This window comes from Bufo gargarizans, chromosome 5 (genome assembly GCF_014858855.1).
Source record: "Bufo gargarizans isolate SCDJY-AF-19 chromosome 5, ASM1485885v1, whole genome shotgun sequence".
Classification (NCBI taxonomy): domain Eukaryota; kingdom Metazoa; phylum Chordata; class Amphibia; order Anura; family Bufonidae; genus Bufo; species Bufo gargarizans.
The window spans coordinates 266,647,467-266,666,379 of record NC_058084.1 but is presented as its reverse complement, the minus strand read 5'-3'; the positions used below and the strand labels follow the sequence as shown (position 1 = coordinate 266,666,379).

At 45.6% G+C, this 18,913-nt stretch overlaps 1 protein-coding gene across 1 annotated transcript in view; it reads right to left on the bottom strand.

Annotated features, from left to right (window-relative positions):
• Positions 1–6,356, bottom strand: part of LOC122939112 (sodium/hydrogen exchanger 5-like) — a 62,465-nt gene extending 56,109 nt beyond the window's left edge. Inside the window, exons 1-2 of the mRNA XM_044295100.1 lie at positions 6,284–6,356; positions 2,523–2,700 (exon numbers count right to left, since the gene is read on the bottom strand). Coding sequence (XP_044151035.1) covers positions 2,523–2,700; positions 6,284–6,329 — 224 coding nt within the window. The 5' untranslated portion in view covers positions 6,330–6,356. The remainder of the gene's footprint in view (positions 1–2,522; positions 2,701–6,283) is intronic.
• Positions 6,357–18,913: the final 12,557 nt, after the last annotated feature.

Below are 18,913 nucleotides of genomic sequence, written 5' to 3'. Positions count from 1 at the left end.
CCATTTTTTGTTTATATTAACCCCTCCAGCCCCCCAATATCAGCATGGGAGCATTTTTTTTCGTTTAGATTATTACACTGCTAGGGAGAGGCTTCTGGTGACGTCACTGGCTCTGATGGGCAGGCTTTAGGGCTGCCCTAGCCATTTTATACCCTAGGGCAGCACTAAAGCCCGCCCATTAGTGCTGGTGACATCACCAGGCCCACTGCTAGACAAAAGCCTTTGCCTAGAGGTCCCCATGGAGATCTCTGTACGTCACCGGATCTCCAAAAAATGCCTTTCCCCTGTGCGATTTAACGCAGGGCAAAGGAGAGCATCGGAGCAGGAAATAATCAGAGCTCAACCCAGACAACCCCTTTAAGCTTGTCTTTTTTTAAAGTAAAAAAAAAGACTGGGGTATTTCAAATACCTGTCTTTAAATTGCCTCAAATTTATGATCTCTTAATAAATCAGCTTAGGCTACTTTCACACTAGCGTTTCTATTATCGGGTATTGAGATTCGTAATAGGGGCTCAATACCGGAGAAAAACGCTTCAGTTTTGTCTCCATTCATTGTCAATGGGGACAAAGCATAACTGAACAGAACGGAATGCTCCAAAATGCATTCTGTTCCGTTTGGTTGTGTTCCCATACCGGACAGCAAACCACAGCAAGCTGCGGTTTTCTATCCGTCATAGGATGCGGGCAAGATGGATCCGTCATGACCTACAATGTAAGTCAATGGGGACGGATCTGTTTAACTCTGACACAATAGAAAACAGATCCGTCCCCAACTGACTTTCAATGGAGTTAATGACGGATCCGTCTTGGCAATATTAAAGATAATACAACCGGATCCGTTCATAACGGATGCAGATGGTTGTATTAACAGTAACGGATCCAGCAAAAACGCTAGTGTGAAAGTAGCCTTAGGCGTTGCGGGAAAATGTGCGGGTGCGTTACGGGAACACCCGCGATCGGTGTTCTGTAGATTGTATTATTTTCCCTTGCAGAATGCATAGTCAAATAGCGCTGGAGGGGTTAAAAATTTTTTTTTTTATTTAACTCACCTTAATCCACTTGTTCGCGTAGCCCGGCATCTCCTTCTGTCTCCTTTGCTGAACAGGACCTGGGGTGAGCATTCATTACATGAACAGGGCCTGTGATGACGTCACTCCAGTCATCACATGGTCCGTCACATGATCTTTTACCATGGTGATGGATCATGTGATGGAACATGTGATGACCGGAGTGACATCATCACAGGTCCTGTTCATGTAATTAATGCTCACCCCGGGTCCTGTTCAGCAAAGGAGACAGAAGGAGATGCCGGGCTACGCGAACAAGTGGACTAAGGTGAGTTAAATTATTTTTTTATTTTTTTTAACCCCTCCAGCGCTATTTGACTATGCATTCTGTATTCAGAATGCTATTATTTTCCCTTATAACCATGTTATAAGGGAAAATAATACAATCTATAGAACACCGATCGCAGGTGTTCTCGTAAAGCACATAAGTGATGCGTGAAAATCACCGCTCATGTGAACAGCCCCATAGAAATGAATGGGTCAGTATTCAGTGCGGGTGCAATGCATTCAACTCACGCATCGCATCCACGCGGAATACTCGCCCGTGTGAAAGGGGCTTTAGGCTACATGCACACGACCGTTGTTCTGTTCCGCATCAGAGCCGCAGTTTTTGCGGCTCGGGTGTGGACCATTTAACTGCAGTGGGGCCGCAAAAGATGTGGACAGCACTCCGTGTGCTGTCCACATCCCTTGCTCCGTTCCGTGGCCCCGCAAAAAAAAAATATATAACATGTCCTATTCTTGTCCGTTTTGCGGACAAGAATAAGCATTTCTACAATGGGCCGCCTGTTCCGTTCTGCAAATTGCGGAAGGCACACTGGCAGCTTCCGTGTTTTGCGGACCGCAAAAATTGGAACGGTCGTGTGCATGAGGCCTTTATCGTATTTGGCTTAAGTCTGACCTCTAGTGGTTGTTTTCTTCTAAGACAGGTTCATATTCACTAAGACTTGTCTCATTGGTTTGCTCACGAAAAAAAATCACAACTCTCTCTCTTTCAATGCAAAAAACTGTGCACGTTCCCCCTCAAAACACACATGAAAAATAAGCCTGGTCAGGAATGGAGTAGAAATAAGACTGTTTATGCACCTAATTCAGGTGCACAAAAAGGTGCACCAACATAAATACATAAAAAATAAGGCGCAAAACAAAGACCACTCCAAAATTAGTCTCAAAATATGAATTAGAAACAGCTTTTAACTCCTGAAAACAGGTGCAAACCCTATAGTAGTAGTGCCTCAAAGTATTTTTACTGTATGTATAGATAGGAGCATAGCCATTGTGACCCATTCCTTACACTTCATGTTGCATCAAGAAAATGATGCAAAAATAGAAACAAGGTCACTAACCCCCTCACTAAAGTAACTGTCCGATTCTTGATTGCTAGCTTTTAGATCCAGTCATATACTTATGTGAAGTCTAGTACAGGTCTGCCTATGGCTGGTAGAATGCACTCACGCTAATATAGAAGAAAGCGACACCATCTCTGCGGTGAGGTGGGCGAGATAGACAATCACGAAGATGAACAGAGGTTCTATGATGCGGACACGCTTTGTAAACCGGGTGATGAGGGCGAGCAGGAAAGCAAACACTAAACCAACGGCTGTTCCTCCAAGACTCACCACAAAGAAGGAGCCTGAGAATGCAGTAAGATATAGAGAAATGGAACAAGAAAGCAAAGGCAAAAGGTCACAACATCATGTAATCACACATGGTCATCCTGTCATATACACTTGTGGTATAATGACAGACAGAGCCTGAAGCTCCTTGATCCTTCAGTACTGTCTCTACAGGTCAGCATGCGGATTCCTCAGACAATAATGAGAATCTATGAAAGGATGGTTTGCTGAGAACTTCACTGCACATACCCTGTAGTCTTGACCTGAACCTTATTAACATTAGAGCCAGTCAGAACATATCCAATTATCAACCATATTCCAAAAACTAATGAAAGACTAGGGCTACACGGTTAAATGTATTGCAATGATAGTCTATGGTGTCGCACTGCAACATGCTGCGACTGCGACAGTTGCAAAAATCCATCCAAGTTGGATTTTTTTGTGACTGTCACGTTACAGTATGTCGAAGTGCAACACCATACACTATCGTTACAACAAATGTTGCATTCGTGAGACGCACGTTGCAATGTAGTTGTAGCCCTTTTGTTTCGCAACTGTGTAGCCCTAGCCTAAATCATGGACCTTTACATAGGCAGATTCTGAGCGGATCACCTTGACCATATATATATATATATACTGCCTGTCAAAAAAAAGAAAGGCACCACCAAAAAAAAAAAAAAAACACTCTTTCACAATTTGAGCCCGATGAATCCTGGCATTGTCATCTTGGAATATGCCCGTGCCATCAGGGAAGAACAAATCCATTAATGGAATAACCTGGTCCTTCAGTATGTTCATGTAGTCGCTGACCTCATTCCTGGAGCACATACTGTTGCTGAACCTAGACCTTACCAACTGCAGCAACCCCAGATCCTAGCACTTCCCCCACAGGCTTGTACAGTAGGCACTAGGCATGATTGGGGCATCACTTCATCTGCCTCTCTTCTTACCCTGATGCCACCATCACTCTGGAACCGGGTAAATCTGGACTCATCAGACCACATGACCTTCTTCCATTGCTCCAGAGTCCAATCTTTACGCTCCCTAGCAAATTGAAGCCTTTTTTTCTGGTTTTCCTCACTGATTAGTGGTTTTCTTATGGCTACACAGCTGTTTAGTCCCAATCCCTTGAGTTCCCTTCGCATTGTGCGTGTGGAAATGCTCTTACTTTCACTATTAAACATAGCCCCGAGTTCTACTGTTGTTCTTCCTCGATTTGATTTCATCAAACGTTTAAGTGATCGCCGATCACGATCATTCAGGATTTTTTTCCCACCACATTTCTTCCTTGAATACGATGGGTCCCCACTATCCTTCCAGTTTACTAATGCATTGGACAGTTCTTAACCCAATTTTAGTAGTTTCTGCAATCTCCTTAGGTGTTTTCTCTGCTTGATGCATGCCAATGATTTGACCCTTCTCAAACAGACTAACATCTTTTCCACGACCACGAGATGTGTCTTTCGATATGGTTGTTTAAGAAATGAGAAGCAACTCATTGCACCAGTTGGGGTAAATAACTTGTTGCCAGCTGAAAGATAATCGCCCATGCAGTAATTATCCAATAGGAGGCTCATAACTATTTGCTTAGTTAAATCCGGGTGGTGACTTTTTTTTGGACAGGCAGTGTATGTTCCACGGGACAGAGAGGCTGAGCATGTTCTGCCATTGAACTGTGCGTAAAATCCACAATGGCAGTAAAGTGTATGAGATATAACAAATCTCATTCAAATGTTGCAGAGTAGATTTTGAATCTGCAGCATGGCAATTCGTACAACTGTGGATTTCACCTTTTTAATTGCAGATTTTGCAGTGGATTTGCAGCCATATCCAGGCAAGAAATGATCTGCCACATGTGAACTTAGCCTTAGGGCTCATGCACACGACCGTATGTATTTTGCAGTTCGCAAAAAATACAGATGACGTCCGTGTGCATTCCGTATTTTGAAGAACGTAACAGCTGGCCCCTAATAGAACAGTCATATCCTCAGGGGTGAGGAAATCGTATCGCCCGACGCCCGGGACATGCAGTTCCGGGCACCGGGCAGGTAGTTTGTTCAGTAGCTTAGCCCTGCTGCGGGCAAGTAGCCCTCCTCCCTACCTCTGCTGTCTGTGTTTCCTTCCTCCGCCTCCCTCACACAATCCATCTTACTACCACCCCCATCATTCTAGATAAGGTTCTGGCTGCACACACAGGATGGCCGCCATTTACTTGCGGCTTTTATTTACACCATTGTACACTGAATAAAATAGCCCCTCCATAACTGGTCTAGTCACATGGGTGTGACGTCATCACAGCCAATTCAAGTACATACACCGCTCTTCTCCACTGCTGAGCTCCGCCCCTTCCTGTTCTGACCACATGGCGGTGACGCCATGTCAGGTCCTTCAGTTCTTGCAGCAAAACCAGAGAAGGTCGTGGTAAGTGATTACTGCTGTGTCTGCAGCCTCATCTCTCTGGTATCAGCCATTATATCATATATATATATTACAGCTGGCTGTGGCCCCAGGATACATTCACACCGGCCCTGTATACAGAGGATATATATATATATATATATATATGTACACAGCCCTGGCTGGCTGTGGCCCCAGGATACATTCACACCGGCCCCGTATACAGAGGATATATATATATATATATATATATATATAGACAACATAGTGAGACAGCCGTGATGTAGTGCATTCTGGACAGAATCCTCTGCTGTGAACGAGGACTAAACTTAGAGTAATTTCACACCACAAAGACTGGAACCCAAGCCAGCCACCTCCCTGCATAAGGAAGTGCGGCGGTGCATTGAAATACGGTTTTGATTTAAAATAATTTTTTGTATCAGAACAAGTAGATTGTCATGAGGGACAAGTAGATCGAGCCCCTGCTTTAGTCCTTTGACAAGTATTTTTTAAATTTTTATTTCCACACCCCTGTATCCTTGTCCGTAATGCGGACATGTTCTATTCTTGTGCGGAACGGACATACGGAAACGGAATGTACATGGATTAACTTCTATTTTTTTGCAGACCCATTGAAATGAATGGTTTCGCATATGGTTTGCAAAACAGGGATAGAAAATACGTTTGTGTGCATGAGCCCTTAGTGTGGTTTTACTGAAATGTTACTTTTTTATTTTTATTTTTAGAAACTTGCTCCTGCAGTTTAGTGCAGCTTTTGATGCAGTTTATTTTTTTAAGCCAAAGCCAAGAATCAAAAATATAAAGGGAGTCCTTATAGTACGCCTTCCTGCTGGGTCCATTCTTGGCTTAATGTTCTTTTTCTAGAAAATGCTGGGGTAGAATTATCAAAACTTGTGTAAAAGAAAACTGACTTAGTTGCTCATAGCAACCAATCAGATTCCACCTTTCATTTTTCAGAGCTTCTCTGGAAAATGAAAGGTGAAATGTGACTGGTTGCTATCGGCAACTACCGGTAAGCTTTCCAGTTTTCATTTACACTAGTCTGATTAATGTACCCCGCTGTGTGTGAAACCACCTTTATAAACCACTCTATTATGGGTTAATTACTCAATGTCCACTGCCGCAGGCAGAAAATATGACCAGCTAAGGTGCCTGATGAATAGCAACTCCCCCATTACTCACCCACGCCTTTCATGTAATCAGCCGCCTGGATGTTCCCTGGTCCCATCTCAACAAAGGAATTAAACACTTTGTACAAAACCTGCAATATGTAAAAACAGAAGATAAAAATAATCAGAGTCAGACATTATATCTGGCACTGAGAAAAGAGACAACAACTGAATTTGCAGAAAAAAACAAAAACTGTGCTAATTACATAAAACCCAACAAGAACCATCACAGCGGACATCAAGAGATGTAATCATTATCTGTGGCTACATACACATGACTTTATCATTTTCTTGCTTAGTACATTAAGATTAATGATAATTTAGTCATTGACTAAACTGTTGCACAATGAGAAACAGAGACAATTGCAGGCTAAAAAAACATAAGGTATGTCCATGTAGCGATTTGGGGTGAAACATGTGTTGAGCGCCCGTGTCACGCCCAAGTATCGCAGTGTGGCATGGCTGCCATGGGAATGAATGGGGTCACAGTGCTGGATTTTTTGTGACTCTTATATCGTGGTGAGTCGCACTGCAATCTCATTCATTACTTTTATGGCAGCCCTGCTACACTGCGAACTTTGGTCACGCGAAAGCTATCATGGCCAAAAATTGCTGTATCCTAAGTAATGAGTTCTTTAGCATTGCTTCTAGTCTCAACAGCAGTGATCTCCAACCTGTGCCTCTGCAGCTGTTGTAAAACTAGAACTCCCATCATGCCATGCCAGCTGCAGCCTTTCAGGGCATGATGGGATATGTAGTATTACAACAGCAGGAAAGCCACAGGTTGGGGAACATTGATCTACAGAAGTGTTCCTCAACTCCAGTTCTTTAGGGCCCACCTGCCTGCCATGTTTTCAGGATTTCCTTAGTATTGAGCAGGTGATATAGTTATTGTTAATGCTTCGGGACATACCTCAGGTATTCATTCTGTAGGATATTCTCCAATCATGAGCGGCAGGTGGGTCCTGAGGACTGGAGTTGGGGAACACTGTTCTACAGGATAAAAAATTATCATTGCGCTACAGATATGCATGTGCCATGTTAATGCCGTATTGCAGCACAGACTCATTAACATGAATGAGGAAAGATCTGTAATATATGTTGATCCGAAACATGTTGATGAAATTAGCCTGATGTTTGGTTTTTAAGCACGTTTCCTAATAAAATACGCACTCCGAGGTAAAGCTGGACAATCTACTTTTTTTGCCATTTCTCAGCCTTGGTTCCGGTTCTGTGTCCGTGCTCCTCAGTGGTGTATGGTGAGGTGAGCTCCAACTTGGTGTTTTTACATTAACATGAATGGGTCTGCAATATACAGCAAAAGATAGGACATGTCCTATGCACTCCGCACCACATCTTGAGGATTGCTGACCCATTCATGTCAATGGTCCGCAATACGGGCACGGATGGCCTATGGTTGTGTGACTGGACCCTTGGGGGACTCAACTTTTCATTTTTCAAAGCTCCTTTGGAAAATGAAAGGTGAAATCGGATTGGTTGCTATGGGCAATTAAGCCAGTTTTCCTTTACATCACTTCTTTAAATCTCCCATTAAGAATCTATGCAGATTTTTGTCCGTGTCACAGAAAAAAAAATACATGAAAGACCTGGACAGGAAACAGCAGAAATCGCATCCTGTAGTAAATATCTGCAATTTGCAAATCTGACACGTGGCTATACCCTTTGTAAATATTGCTGTAAACAGGTGTAATGAGGTTGAAGGTCAATGGTCTGAGCAGCTGCAGCTAAACCACATACCCTGCGATACTTTTCCTCGTGTTGTTCCAATTGAGGGTCTTAGACCCTTCATCAAAGTGGGTTATGCAATTGCAATAAACCATTTTGTAACTAGGCTGCAGGTTATGGAAGCTTCCACAGGAGTCTGCGCAGCTTCACACCATGTCCTTGCAGTTATCGAGCTGGATTTTTGTGACGCTCAATTATGCTACAATACATTTTATCTGTCTTATTATCTGTAGGCACAAAAGCACCGCGAGCACCAAGACAAGGCAGAGCGCAGTCATGTTGTGCACAATTAGACCTGATGACCTATAATGGGTTGAATGAAGCCCACTCATCTCCTGCTGGGTTTTATATCTCGCTATTGTATCTGCCATCAGCAATAGAAAATTACGTGAAGAAGTCATAAAATGTGTATCTTACATAAGAACCATTATGCAGGGAAACTATAATATAAATAGTATGTGCAGTATTACAAAAGTTTGCCTTGACAAATATATTAAACGCTTTGACCACCTTAAAGGGGTTGTCACATCAAATATTGGTGGCTAGGGATGAGCGAATCGACTTCGGATGAAACATCGGAAGTTGATTCGCATAAAACTTTGTTCCAATACTGTACCAAGCAGGAGCTCCGTACAATAGTAGAATGTATTGGCTCCGATGAGCCGAACGTATTACTTTGTGAAGTCTCATGAGACTTCGGTAATAACTTCATAAATTAATTTCTACTATAAAAAAAACATTTCCCGAACTCGGTACCTTCGAACCGAACCCGAGTTCAGGAAAAAAATTATTACAGTAAAAATTTAGTTATGAAAGTTTTGCGTGAAGTATCACGAGCAATAACTTCGGCTCATCAGAGCCAATACATTCTAATACTGTACAGAGCCCCTGCTCCGTACAGTACTGGAACTAAGTTTTATGCAAATCAACTTCAGATGTTTCATCCAAAGTTGATTCGCTCATCCCTATTGGTGGCATATCACTAGAATATACTACCAATGTCATATAGGTACTGGTTCCACACCTGTCTATAGAACCGAGCCACAAAAGTTCGGGAGAGCGCACTGTGCATGAGTAGCTTTCCTCCATTCAGTTCTAAGGAAGCGCCGAAAACAGCCAAGCGGAGTACTCGGCTATTTTCGGAAGTCCCATGTACTGAGAATGCACCTCGCAAGCACAGTCACCGCTCCATTCACTTCTATGGAACTGCCGGAATTAGCTGAAATCAATGGAGGGTGGCCATGCATGCGTGATGCGCCCTTGTTCTGTTTGAGGACTTCATTCTAAATATGGGTGTGGGTCCCAGAGGTGGGACCTGCACCTATCTGACAGTGTTGGTATATCCTAGCAATGTGCAACCAATGTTTGAGGTGGGACAACCCCTACCAGATAGCAGTATAATATTTGTAACTACATACACTGTTTCACTGTCCTATAGGTTCATTCAGTCCAGCCGTGCACTACATGACTGCTCATTAGATTGCAAGCTCTTCAGCACAGTCATGGTGCCAACACAGTACCGTACCATACATCTGCTACTCACTACGGCTCCATATGAAATGAATGCTAATAACGGCAGCAGTTGGTTTTTAGTTCCTGCACCATCTGATCCGACTAATGATCCTATAGCCGCGCAGCCAAGACAATGTTAGAGAGAAAGGTCTGCATGTCAGTGGCAGCTGCTAAATAAGCAATGATGCCAGCATGGCATGGCAGAGCCTACCCCCAATGCTTACCAGTCAGGACTTCTGGAAAGCTGGGTATCAGACACTATTTTGATGTCCACCCATCTTTTGCAGAAACAGATATGAATTAAAAAAAAAAAAGTTTTTTAGGATACCACATTTTTCCAACTTGGAAACAGAATAAGGCCTCATGCACACGACCGTGGTTTTAGTCTGTATCAGATCCTCATTTTTTTTTTCCGGATCAGATGCGGACCTATTCATTTCAATTACCATTTTGCGGACAAGAATAGACAGTTCTAACAGAGGGCAGGATGTAGCGATCCGCAAAATGTCAAATGCACACGGCCGGTACCATGTTTTGCAGATCTGCAGTTTGCGGACCGCAAAAACAGCTACACAGCAAGAAAGATGAAACGGCTCTCACCTGCTCTTCATCTATTTTAAGTACGGAACAACCGCACTTGGATGCGGGTAAGGCATCATGCACACGACCGTTGTGTGCATCCGTGTCCATTGTTCCGTTTTCCGTGATTTTCTGCGGACCCATTGACTTTCAATGGGTCCGTTGAAAACTCAGAAAATGCACCGTTTGTCATCCGCGTCCGTGATCCGTGTTTCCTGTCCGTCAAAAAAATATGACCTGTCCTATTTTTTTGATGGACAACGGTTCGCGGACCCATTCAAGTCAATGGGTCCGTGAAAAAACACAGAGGCACACAAGATTGTCATCCGCGTCCGTAAAAAGAAAGCAATGCAGCTCAACACGTAGACGGTGCAGCGATTAAAAATTACATCCAGTTTGACAAATCCTCATCAAAACAGCTACAGCCATGTGCATGAGGCTTAAATTAATAAGGAATATTTACTGAGAATTTTTTAAGGGACAATTACTTTGTGACAGTGCCAATCATAAATGTTCCTGACCATCAATACCTCAGACATAACATAATCTGCTGGAAGAAAACCAGACCTGCTCTATTGATTCGTCAGAATAAGAGATGCGAATTTCTGTGTCGGACTGGAATAATGCAGCGACTGCCGGTTACCATAGAATCGTCTGTGATGATCACTCATCACTCTATGGAGCGTTAGGAACATGGCCACAGGTCCTACAGGTCACCACCCTGCCTTCCCTCTCTGTGATAACTTACATCCCTATCACTGCTTTGCCTTAGGCCTCATGCAAGTGAAATGTTAAATTCTGGACAAATGTGACAGACAAATCATGGTATGCTCAATAAATGTTATTCTACAAGTGTTGCTTCTAGGGGAGAATAGCAAGGTCCAAACAGGATCCAACACAGCATAGTACAGCAGCACACAGAAGCAATACGGTGCAAAATAGGGACTTACACAGTTTTAGTGAGCTGTCGGCCAAGCTCTGGTGTGTGCACGGGACCTTAGCAAAGTATTTCATCTCCCAAAACTATTTCAGCTAACCTGTTATCAACATTTCAATGATCCTGGGTTACATCCTGTAATATATTCCAGAGCTGCACTCACTATTCTGCTGCTAGAGTCACTGTGTACACAAATTACTTAGGCCTCATGCACACGACCGTTTTTTTTTAAGGTCCGCAAAAACGGGGTCCGTAGGTCCGTGATCCGTGACCGTTTTTTCGTCCGTGGGTCTTCCTTGTTTTTTGGAGGATCCACGGACATGTAAAATGAAAAAAAAATCTAAGTCAAGTTTGCCATTCAAATGATAGGAAAAACGGACACGGATCACGGACACGGATCACGGACACAGATGACAATCTTGTGTGCATCCGTGATTTTCACGGACCCATTGACTTGAATGGGTCCGTGAACCGTTGGCCGTGAAAAAAATAGGACAGGTCATATTTTTTTCACGGCCAGGAAAAACGGATCACGGATGCGGCTGCCAAACGGTGCAGTTTCCGATTTTTCCACGGACCCATTGAAAGTCAATGGGTCCACAAAAAAAAACGGAAAACGGCAGAACGGCCACGGATGCACACAACGGTCGTGTGCATGAGGCCTTATCCTGTACTGATCCTGAGTTTTACAGCAAGACACGGAGGCTCATATTGCTATCTCCTTCTTTACTTTCCACCAATAGCAGCAAAGAAGAAATTTACATAATCATAACAACAAAGGATCCTCCCCTCTCAGATCCTATATCAATCGGCTCCTCTTCAGAATCCTCCTCTTTCTTTGCTGCTCCACCAGCTAAGTACATCTGCATTTTCTCTTGTCATGTTGCTATATGGCTGTGTTTCTTGTAGGATTGTTTGTCTGCGCTGCTTCATCTAGGGTGACTAACCCTTATGTGCAGCACTTCCTGGTGGGTTATGTCCCCACTGTTTTTTATCCCCCTTTAGGTTCTGTATTTGCCTTCAGTTTTCACTGTCCCCATTTTGGCCTGTGTTTCATTTTCATCCCCTTGCCACACTCCGTTTCTGCGCAGCGTTCCCCTTCAGTTTTCACTGTCCCCATTTTGGCCTGTTTTTCATTTTTTATCCCCTTACCACACTCCGTTTCTGCGCAGCGTTTCCCCTTCCCGACCGCTTGTCTCTACATCGGGAGGCGGGGCCTCCCTCCCCGTCTTCCTCGCTTCACTCTGCCCGCGATTCGGGCCTTGCTCCCCGGCCGGCCGCGAGATCTCGCGAGATCTCGGCGGCCATCTTGGATGACGCGATTGTCCCTCGAGATCTCGGCGGCCATTTTTGTTTTCTTGGTCGCGATTTCTTGTGGGCAGTTCATACCCAGCGTTCCCTGCTTGCTGCTCCTGCCGCCCTCGTTCTTCTAGCTGCGTCCCCCCTGTATTGTGTACCTTGCGCTGCGCTTTACTAGGCTAGTCATTGCTTGGTTACGTCCCCTTTACTTGCGGCCAGTTAATTTCAGGTCTGATTACCTCATCATGTCCCACCCTGCCCAGTCTCCCACTAATGCCCCCCCTATTCTCCTGAGGATCATAGGGCACCTGGGGAGGGTGCACAGGCACAGATTTTTCTGCGCTCTGTGTCTGATGCTGTCATGGCAGCCATGGCTCCATGACCACTATACTGTCCCAGAGCATTACCCAGGCGCTATCTGCGCAGCCTACAAGAGTAGCTCTGCTGGATACCCAGAACACACCGCAGCCTACCTGTATTGAGCCTCCTGTTTCTCAGAAGAACTTGACTGGTGCACATCCTGCCACCCAAGGTAACGTGCATAGTTCACGTGAAAGGGCCTCATCACGCCAGGCAGAACGGGCGCGAACATGGAAGTGCGCTAGAGCACAATCACCTAATGTGTCTGACTCAGACTGAGCATCGGACGAGGAGGCTTTTGCGGATGTGGATTATGTGTCAGAGGAGGATATTTCTCCCCCAGTTGAGGGCCCCTCAGTTTCCGCTCCTGCGGCCTCCTCTGCCAAGGACGTTGCGTCCTCCTCCGCCATGTGTCAGTCAGACATTCTGCTGGACTCAGCGGGTGAACCTATGTTCAACCCCGACACTTTGCATCACCCTAGATCGGCGGAGTGGCTTCCCACTGAACAGGTGGGTAGCTATTTGGAGCACTGGGTGCGTCGCCCCCTGAGCTGTGAAACACGGAACAAACTTAGGGCCAAGTGCCCCAGGCCACTAGTCCCCATTAAGGTGTGTGACACCCCTGTGGTGGACCCCAAGATGTCTCAGTTTTTGGCCAAAACTGGTTGGAACCCTTAAAAGGGCCTGGACTCAGCCCTGCACAGCTGCCAGGATAAAGTGCTGGATGTCTTCGGCCCGCTGGCCGAGATTTTCGAACTAGCTGAGGTAGCTAGGACTGAGGGCTCCCCTATTGACCCTGAAGAGTTGCGGGGTTGGACCCAAAGGGCGATCTGCATCTCCGGGAATGCCAACACCACTTTGGCAATCAAAGGCGTAAGGCCATTTTGTTTAAAATTTATCCCAAGTTGTCAAATTTGGCGCGCACAGAAGCGGGTAAGGACGCCCAGGGTCTCCTGTTCGGCGATTCCTTTATTAAGATATGGGGCAATTTGTTGGCACCTTCACCGCGCTAGACAAGGCCCAATCATCCATGCGCAGGGTATTTCAGGGACGGGTCTCTAATCGGGCCGGCAGTAGCAGGGGCTACCTGTCCGGCCATGCAGACTTTCAGGCCCGTGGCACAGGTAGAGGTTCCTTTGGTCAGCGACCTCCCTTCCAGGATCAACGCGACCCATCTCCTTTCTTCTCGTCCAGAGGAGGCCAGTGGCGATCTCGCTCCTTCAGAGGCAACCCGACCTCTCGCAGACCCTTCGGTAAGTTCTCCTCTGATTAGGGATTCTATGGCCCCTTGTGTAGGGGGCAGACTCCAACTTGTTTCTCATGTTTGGAGCCTCATCACATCAGACCCGTGGGTGCTGACCACAGTCAGTTTTTTTGTATAGAGCTCACGGGTTCCCGTGCATGCTTCCCCTCCCCCCTGCCCATACCAATATCGCGCCCGGATTGCGCACTAGTAGATTCGGAGCCCTGTATACGGTGGTGCGCTACCGTCATTTCAAAATGGAGGGGATTCACCTCCTTCGAGATCTTTTGACACCAGGAGATTGGATGGTAAAGCTGGATCTAAAAGATGCTTACCTGTCAGTCCCGGTGGACCCTCGTTCCAGGGACCTTCTCCGGTTCTTTTGGAGAGGAGGGTCTGGAGGTTCACTTGTCTCCCGTTCGGGTTGTCTTCAGCTCCTTGGTGCTTCACCGAACTGCTGCGTTCCGGTCGTGTCATGGTTGAGGAGTCGGGGTGTTCGCCTCATCATTTACCTGGACGACATCCTCCTGATGCACGAATCCAGGGCGGGTCTTCTGGAACATCTGCAGTGGACGGCGGACCTACTGACGGACCTCGGTTTCCTCCTCAACGCGGAAAAATCATGCCTCATCCCATCGCAGAGGATGGAGTTTCCTGGCTTTATGGTGGATTCGATCTCGGAATCCCTCAGCCTTCCAATGACGAAGTTACGTGCGATCCGCAAGGAGTTGAGACATGCTCGTCTTGTCCCTCACCTTTCATTACGTCACCTGGCCCGCATCATTGGACTCCTAGCATCTTCAATTCAGGCCATGTTTCCAGCGCCGTTGCACTACCGTGCTCTCTAGAGGCTGAAGATTGCGCATCTTCGGATCGGTGCCTCCTTTGCGGACGTGGTGGTCTTGGTCTCGGAAGCCCGGGAGGAGTTGCGTTGGTGGATCGCCAATCTGTGTGGACTGGCAGGGCGATCTTCGGCTTCCTTCCGGAGTTGACCTTCGAGTCGGATGCGAGCCTCCAGGGATGGGGGTCTCATTGCAACGGAGTCTCCACGGGAGGATCTTTGTCGGCGGAGGAGTCTCTCCTCCACATCAACGCCTTGGAGCTCCTGGCCGGTTCCTTCGCGGTCAGGAGTTTCTCCAGTGGGATCGCCAATGCATGCATCAGGCTGCGGATGGACATCGTCTCGGCAGTCCGTTACGTCAACCGGTTGGGAGGTTCCCACTCTGCAACCTTGGCGCGGTTAGCCAAGGAGTTTTGGTCGTCTTGCCTCTCCAGGGACATCATGGTGCAGGCGGAATACCTGCCGGGTCTGAGCAACGTCCGCGCGGATTGGAACTCTCGCTACCTGTCGGATGGCAGCGATTGGCAGTTGGATCCGGAGGTGTTCTCGGCAATTTCGGACATGTGGGACCTGATGACCATCGATCTCTTTGTTTCTCGGCTCAACCGGCAACTCACCCGGTTTTACAGTTGGCGTCCGGATCCGGAAGCAGGGGCGGTGGACGCGTTCCTCCAAGACTGGTCGACTTCCCGCCTTTACGCTTTTTCCCCGTTCGCAATGGTCCCGCGGACTCTCCTTCGGGTTCGTCGCCATCGGGCGGATTTGGTACTGGTGGTCCCGTTCTGGGGGTCTCAAGACTGGTATCCTACGTTGCTGGGGATCCTAGTGGAGGTACCTGTTCTTCTCCCGTCTCTCGTGGACCTCCTTCGCAACCCTCAGGATCTTCTCCTGCTCGGCGGTTCCCTTTGGCTGTTGGCGTGCCGGATCTCAGGACACCTGGAGCTGTCGATGGCATTTCGGAGGCGACTCAACAGTTACTGGACAACGCATGGGCTCCCGGCACCAGAAAGTCTTATCGGGCAGCCTGGAGAAATTGGGCTAGCTGGGGCTTGGAACGGGACTTGGATCCCGTTTCAGCACCTGTAGCTCACCTTTTGCAGTTCCTCACCTCCCTTTTTGAGGCAGGTAAGGCGTACCGGACCATCAACCTCTTCAGGTCGGCTATTTCCACTGCCCATCAGGGTTATAAAGGCGTCCCTGCGGGTCAACATCCTTCGGTTTCTCGCCTTTTGAGGGGTTCTCGGTTGGTGCGCCCTCCTCGCCCTCGTTTTTTGACTACCTGGGACGTCTCTCTGGTGTTTCCTTTTTTGTCCTCTTGGCCGGAGAATTCGGCTCTCTCTTTGAGACAGTTGTCCGCTAAATTGTTGGCGTTGTTTTGTCTTATTTCTTGCAGACGGGTCTCGGATGTTCGGGCCCTCGACTTTGGCGCACGTCCTTTTACCCCGGAAAGGCGTCACTTTCAACATTTCGCGTCGCACCAAGACTTACATCAATTCTGTCTCCTATCCCAGTTTTCCTTCTGCTCTGATTTTGTGTCCTGTGGCTTGTCTGAGAGAATATGAGTCCAGGACTAGAGCCCATCGTTCTTCGATTGGAGGACGTTTTGCGGTTGGCTGATTGGTCTCATGTTACCACGTTTAGGGAATTTTATTTTCGTCCCCCGTCTCATTTGTTTTCTTCTATTATAGATCGGCTTTGAACTTGCAATATGAGCCTCCGTGTCTTGCTGTAAAACTTAATGATTTTCCTATTTCATGACGTAAAGTCATAGTTTTATTAAAGACACGGAGGCGAGTATTGCCCGCCCTGTTCCCGCCCTTGGGTCGCCTCACGGTTTTTTATTGCAGTGGATTTTTTCCTTGTTTTTCTGATGATGGTCGTTTTTTGTTAATATTGTTATTGTTATGGTTGTACCTTTTAGTGTTACTGTTATCAGATCTTTTATGCTCTTATTATTTATATTATTATTATAATGCTTATTATTATTATCGTATATTGTTGATCTGTCATTCTATCCCTGTCATGTATGTTTGAGTACTGGGATTTCCGGATGTGACGGGTCTTGACGTGTATGTTTCACCTGGGCCTATGGTTTGTTCTCTTTTTCAGGTTGAAGGTCGATTCGGAATTCGGTGCCGTTTTTCTGGCTGAGTTGCCACGGTGTCTATGGTTCTACGTAGTTCTGAGTTTACAGAAGTTAGCCAGGGTGGCTCGATTTTGCGGTTTGGTGGACCTGAATGGTGGTCGTTCCTCGGGTCCAGTTCCGGTTCCAGTTTCAGTTACGGTGTTATGGATGGTGTCGGATACAAAGAAAGAGGAGGATTCTGAAGAGGAGCCGATTGATATAGGATCTGAGAGGGGAGGATCCTTTGTTGTTATGATTATGTAAATTTCTTCTTTGCTGCTATTGGTGGAAAGTAAAGAAGGAGATAGCAATACTCGCCTCCGTGTCTTTAATAAAACTATGACTTTACGTCATGAAATAGGAAAATCATTAAGTTACATCCTATATTATACTTGAGAGCTGCACTCACTATTCTGCTGGTGGAGTCACTGTGTACATACATTACTTATCCTGTACTGATCTTGAGTAACATTCTGTATTGTACTCCAGAGCTACACTCACTATTCTGCTTATCCTGTACTGATCCTAAGTTACATCCTGTATTATACACCAGAGCTGCACTCACAATTCTGCAGGTGGAGTCACTGTGTACATACATTACATTACTTATCCTGTACTGATCCTGAGTTATGACCTGTATTATACTCCATAGCTGTACTCACTATTCTGCTTGTGGAGTCACTGTGTACATACATTACATATCCTGTACTGATCCTGAGTTACATCCTGTATTATACTCCAGAGCTGCACTCACTATTCTGCTGGTGGAGTCACTGTGTACATACATTACTTATTCTGTACTGATCCTGAGTTACATCCTATATTATACTCCAGAGCTGCACTCACTATTCTGCTGGTGTAGTCACTGTGTACATACATTACTTATCCTGTACTGATCCTGAGTTACATCCTGTATTATACTCCAGAGCTGCACTCACTATTCTGCTGGTGGAGTCACTGTGTACATGTACTGTATTCTGTACTGATCCGGAGTTGATTATTTTCTTGACACCATGTAGCCGGATGTTGTACTTCCCCTCTATACTTAGACTTATCATTGTCCCAAATGAGTCCAATGACTGTGGTGTCATCGGCAAACTTGATAATAGAATTGCCACCAAAAACTGGGACACAATAATAAGTAAATAAAGAGTACAGAAAGGGACTCAATACACAACCCTGTTGGGACACCAGCATTTAATCTGATCGATGTAGAGAAATTATCAGCAATCTTCACCTTTTGCACTTGATCTGTCAAGAAACCCAAGATTCACCTGCACAAAAATGCACTAAGACACCAAGATGCACACGCTTGATTATCATTAGTGTTGAGTGAATTAAAGTGAAGCAAATTGACTTTGATCTGAATTACAGGAAAATTTAATTCACCACAAAGATGAATTTGCTGGTGCTTCTTGGTAATAAATCCATTTCTCCTGAAGTGGTGGTAAAAAAAAATATATATATATATGCTCATCTTATGCATTTGCTCACAGAGATTTTGTCACGGCCATCTTGATTATAGAAACCACTCAAAATCTTCCGTGCAGTGAGGTGTAACATCACCACGTCAGCGCGCTGGCCAAGAACGTGGCATGTAAGCGCAAAGTAATTTGTAACTAATCAAATTGCTTTGTGAAATTCAGTGAAGCAGCCAAATCAAATTTTTTATAACTTTGCTCGTCTCTGATTATCAGCTTACAGGTGAAACTCGAAAAATTTGAATATTGTGCAAAAGTCCATTTATTTCAGTAATGCAAATTAAAAGGAATTGCATTAATGCAGCTTAAAATTAGAATTTTGTGAAAAGGTTCAATATTCTAGACTCAAAGGGCCAGATTTATCATGACTCTGACAGCTCACTCCACTTTCACATATGGCTAAAGTCAGTTTTAGTCAAGTGAGATTTATGATCGGCCCTTTAAGACTGTAATAAATGTGGTTTAACGGTAGCAGTTTATCCGTCAGTAAGCAGCTTTACAAAAGTCGCACGTCCTGCGA